Here is a 4,853-nt window from a genome sequence, read left to right on the forward strand (position 1 = left end):
GCTTTATAGTCATACTTTGTTCATTTTGTAAATAAGAGCATGGTTGAAATTTTAATTGCATTTTGTCAAAGGCAAGAATGGTTTTTTAAAAATCATTTTACATTTCCCAGATAGATTGCCGATCAATTTCTCTCCCCTGCTTACTTGAAGTGGTTCCCCCCCACGCCCCTGCCTCCCGTTATCCTAGGACTAGTGATCCTAATGTCAGAAGAGCTTCCCATAATAGCGCTCAGTGAAGTGATGGATTGATCAGCATAATTCTTCCAGAGCCAGTGGCTGGGCCCCTACTGGGCAGAAAGGGGAACATATTTCTTATTGATTCTAATGTAGAAAGCAAGGGTCCACAGAACCAACCAGCTTTCTCTTAGAAAGAAAGAAGCTGCCCAATCAGTTTGGGACCAAATAACTCGGGACCAGCTGGTTCAAGGCCTTGAAAGGGAAGCCGCAAGGTTCCAAAGGAAGTTGCTTACCCACAAAGCACCAGACCGCAAACCGGATCCATGTGATGGTGGAGAGCTTTAGCATGAGATAGATGTTCACCAGCATGGCAAAGGCAGGCACAAAGGGAAGGCAAGGGGCCATGTAGGGCAGCTTCTTGGGGTTCTCTGGTTGCTGCAGGATCACAAAGACCAGAGCGCAGATCAGCAGCACCATCAGAACGACCAGAAGGATGGCCCACCAGCCCTGCTCTGAGATGTATTCGGAGCCGAAGATGATGAAGGCGCAGAAGATGAACATGAGGACGAAGAGCAGGAGCACACAGACGGTCACCGTGTGCCCCGTGGCCGCTGTGGGCCGGTCCATTTTGCCTGGGAGGCCCAGCCGGATCCTCATGGTGTAGTAACGGGGCCCGATCAGTTTCTTCAGCTTGATGAGATAAATGTTTTCGGATTCATCGGCTTCTATGCCCGTGGTCATGTCCACAGTGCCATAGTTGGGGTGGTTGACATTGTAGGCTGACTTGTCCGATTTCCCTATGAGCATCTCATTGTCTCCCAAGGACGGCAAGTTCTTTGCCCCACACGTGTTGGTGGCTGGACCCGAAAACTCCTCCCCTTCACTCACAGGAGAACAAACTTCCTTCTCACAGTCTGCCAGAATCCCCTCCTTCTTCTTCGTGTGCTCCTCAGACAGGAACTTGACAAAACCATCAATGTTACTCTCTGGTTGGTATCGAAGGAGCAGGACGCAGACCGATACCAGGGTGTAGGCGAGGAGTGTGCCAATGGACATCATCTCTATCAAGTCTCTCAGACTGACCAACAGTGAGAGGAGCGCTGCCAGGAACCCCGACACAATGCAGGCCACCACTGGCGTCTCCGTGTAGGGGCTGACGTGAGCCAGGAACCTGGAGAGAGGCGCAAGAAGAAGGTAACTGGTAAGTGATCCCAATATGGCTTAACTTGAGGTTCCGCCTCTCCAATTCACTTCTGAAGGCACTACCTTCAGTACAGTAGCTTTCCTAGCCTAGGACTTGGTTCCTGGAGCGGCATGATGTTTAATAATATAACTTACAGAGAATGGATTGTCATTCCCTGGCTTGGGGGCAAGCTTTTTAATGGACACCCCTACATCCATATATGGTATGAAAGATTGATGAAATCTATGAGGTATGTCAGAGATCTCAATTGAAGCTCAAATTTTGCCATGAAGAAGTGATGACCCCAGAACCTGCTTGGGGGTTTGCTAGACACGTGCTGTCCAAAGAGGGCCAGCAGCATCAGCAACGTCTGAGAGGACTTGTTAGAATTATGGATTCCCCACTTTCACCCCATGTGCACAGTGGGAAACAGAAGGATTTCTCTCAAGCTGTCTCCCCCAAATATATGCCAGACTTAGCTGCTTGAGAATGACTGTACACTTGGAGGTCATCAGGAGTGGATTGGGGGTCATTCTCCCTGAGAGCTATCAGCTGTCTAGACCAAGCAGACACCACTGTTTATCCCACAACAAGTAGGGCCCACTCCCTTCTGATAAGGATAGTAGTTGTCTGTTTCCTTGTAGGAGACACTAGAGAGGTCAAACCCGCCCAAGGATGACCAAGATTAGGCTGTCATCGTGAATCTAGGGTCCGCCCATCTTGTCACATGTATACCCCTAGACCTTCCCATTCCTATGGGCACACCCCTAGCTCATCCCTTTCCTGTTACGCTTATGCCTAGCATAGATCCCCTTCCTACAATGTGTATGCCTATTGTACAACCCCTTCCTGTGATGTATGTCTTCACCTGTAATTAGGGGGCTTGCACATCCCCAGAGAGGATAAAAGCTAAGGAAGCATTAAAGTTTCTCTCTCTCCCTTCACGTGGACCACCAAGCGGGGCTGAGGTGAGCAATGCTACTATGAATTGTGTCTGACTCCATTACTTGACTCTATCTTTTAACTCTCATGCTCTCTATGACTTTACCATAATCTTTACCTATTATCGTTGTACAATTGCGCCCACCAGACCTGTGATGTTTTGTGGGGAACCCTCTCCCCTTCACCCCACAGTGCACCGCATCAAACAGACAGTACGCTTTAGAAGAGCTGCAGGGGATTCGGACGCTTCTACAGCTTGCAAATCACTGACCTACAGCAAAATTAAAATGATTTAGTTGACAAAATATTCTGGCCATAAAAACCAAAAAGCCATCTGCTTATAGAGGCAAGTCCAAGGCCAGCTAATTACCAACGGAAGAAGAGGCCACCAATGCAGAGGATTAAGTGGGGGACGTCTTAAAGCGGTTCTAGGAGGCTTCAATACTGCCCCTCTCCTGCTGGTCCTTTTCTACTCCTCGCTGGTTTTCCTGATTCACACAGGGTTGTAAGCCCTGCCCAGAGCAGCAGTATCTTTTCACGTCATTTTCTTTGACAGCAGGAAGACCTTTTCGGTGTGTGTGAAATTGTCACACTTCCCTGACGGTCAGCCTTTTCTTGATCTGTCCCCCTCCCCAAACAGGAGAGCTCTGGGCTGGTGGTGACCGCAAGGTGTGTGGGAATACTATTACCGCAGAGGAAATGGAGCAGAGGTGTTTGCTCAGAGATAAATCCCTCGAATAGGCTCGCTCTGCATCCTTAAGCCCGTTGACGTTCATGGTTCACTTCTTGCTTTGGGCACTAACAGAATGCCTTTCCTGCAAGCCCTCCTCAAGAGAGGAGGCCACATCCCCTTTATATCTTTCATGGGCAGGTAGGTCACTTCTGGCTAATGCGGAGGGCTGGAACTGTTGATTTCGTGATATGGTTAAAACAGGGTCAGGCGCTTGGAATGTTGACTCGGTAAGAAGTTTAATCTTTGGAATCAGCCGGTTCTGGGTATAATCTTGGCCTGCCACGCAGTAGGTGGGGGACTTGAGGCAATTAAAAAAAAATCTCTCTGAGCCTTAGTTTGCTCAGCTGCAAAATGGACTTACCATCAAGCCTAAGTGGAATTCTGTATACAAAGCACCCAGCATACACCAATGCTCAACAGTTGGCACCATCATGAGGGTAGCACAGGATCAGGCGACCTTTTGGTTGTCTGAACACAAAGCTCCCATGAGTCAAAGCAGACTCACTGACTGCTGTCAACAACACTGTTGCTACTATTATTACTTTCTGTTCAGCGATCCTTACCTTGGGTTTCATGGTTGCTTTGAGCAGTTCCATCCCAGAGAGGGCGGGCAATGTGGGGGCAGGCCTAAGGAATCCTGGGATGGGTCCTTCCATCCCCAGACCATAGTGCTAAGTACAAGACCAGCAGTTCAAAACCACTAATTGCACCTAGGGAGAGAGATGAGGCTTTCTGCTCCTGTAAAGCCTTGGAAACCCACAAGGCAGTTCTACTCTGTCCCAGGGATTTGCCAGGAGTCAGCATCAACTCGATGGCAGTGGTTTGGGGATTTGGAATTTTCACAGAGGAGCTCACAAGGTCAAGCAGGAGGAAAGGGGGCAGTTGGGGGAAGGATCAGTTTGTGTTGAACTAAGGGTAACTAGCTGAGTCAAACCAAGGCGATATTGCAAGAATCTGAGCTCACTTCCCTCAAATTCTTTGGCAGGACAGAAACATGCTCAGTGGCCTAACAGGAGGTTGTCAGACTACCAGCAGGTGACTCCTTCATTGGAAGGAACCGCAGAGCAGAACAAATCCCACAAAGCATAGCGCTTACCTGAAAAGGAGCCCATCGCCAGCCATGGCATAAATGACCCTCGGCATGGGGAAGAGAGAGCCCAGCAAGCTGACTGTCAGTCCTGCCACCGAGCCAATGGCCACCACAAATTTTGCAGCATAGAACCCATGCGCTACAAACATCTCCATGAGGGGGGATTCCGTGTCAATGGCATAATATGGCACCATCAGAGTCAAAATCATGCTCACCTGTTAAAACAAGAGAAGACGTGGCTGGAAGAAGAGGAGACCCACAGCATGGATGTGGGGGACAGAGCCCTGGACCTGGAATCAGAGACCTACAGGGCGGTTTGAACCAGATATTTCCTGGTATTTGCTTTAGTGTAGATCAGCCACTTGGGCTCAGTATTTTCTTCCTAGAGGGGAATTTAATAGACTGGACCAGAAAAATCTCTAGTATGCATCTCTTTCCTATCTGAGAAATAAATCGGAAGGCACTTCAGTCTTGTAGAAGCAGAGTGAGGCTGACAGTTTGTTGTTGAGCTGAAAGTACTTGGTCGAGGGAGCTGTCGCCAGTGACACCAGGGGCATGGCATGGTCTGGTAGTGCCATGAGCACCCTGTGCACAGGGATGACACTGTCATTTGTCTTCCATTTTCAGGATCCTACCAGGTCTTATCTGTATTCTTTCCCATCCTGAAGATCAGAGACCCAAAGTCCCCATCCCAGTGCTTAGGTGGCCTGAGGAATGGTGTGTGTGTG

The 4,853-nt window shown here is 49.0% G+C and overlaps 1 protein-coding gene across 1 annotated transcript in view; it reads right to left on the reverse strand.

Annotated features, from left to right (window-relative positions):
* SLC7A14 (solute carrier family 7 member 14) overlaps positions 1 to 4,853 on the reverse strand; it is a 152,363-nt gene that overhangs the window by 20,253 nt on the left and 127,257 nt on the right. The window contains exons 6-7 of the mRNA XM_004704084.3: positions 4,132 to 4,340; positions 471 to 1,348 (exon numbers count right to left, since the gene is read on the reverse strand). Of these exons, the coding sequence (XP_004704141.1) occupies positions 471 to 1,348; positions 4,132 to 4,340 (1,087 nt within the window). The remainder of the gene's footprint in view (positions 1 to 470; positions 1,349 to 4,131; positions 4,341 to 4,853) is intronic.

This window comes from Echinops telfairi, unplaced genomic scaffold, assembly GCF_000313985.2.
Source record: "Echinops telfairi isolate 266 unplaced genomic scaffold, ASM31398v2 ScPeMD7_7420;HRSCAF=8458, whole genome shotgun sequence".
NCBI lineage: Eukaryota > Metazoa > Chordata > Mammalia > Afrosoricida > Tenrecidae > Echinops > Echinops telfairi.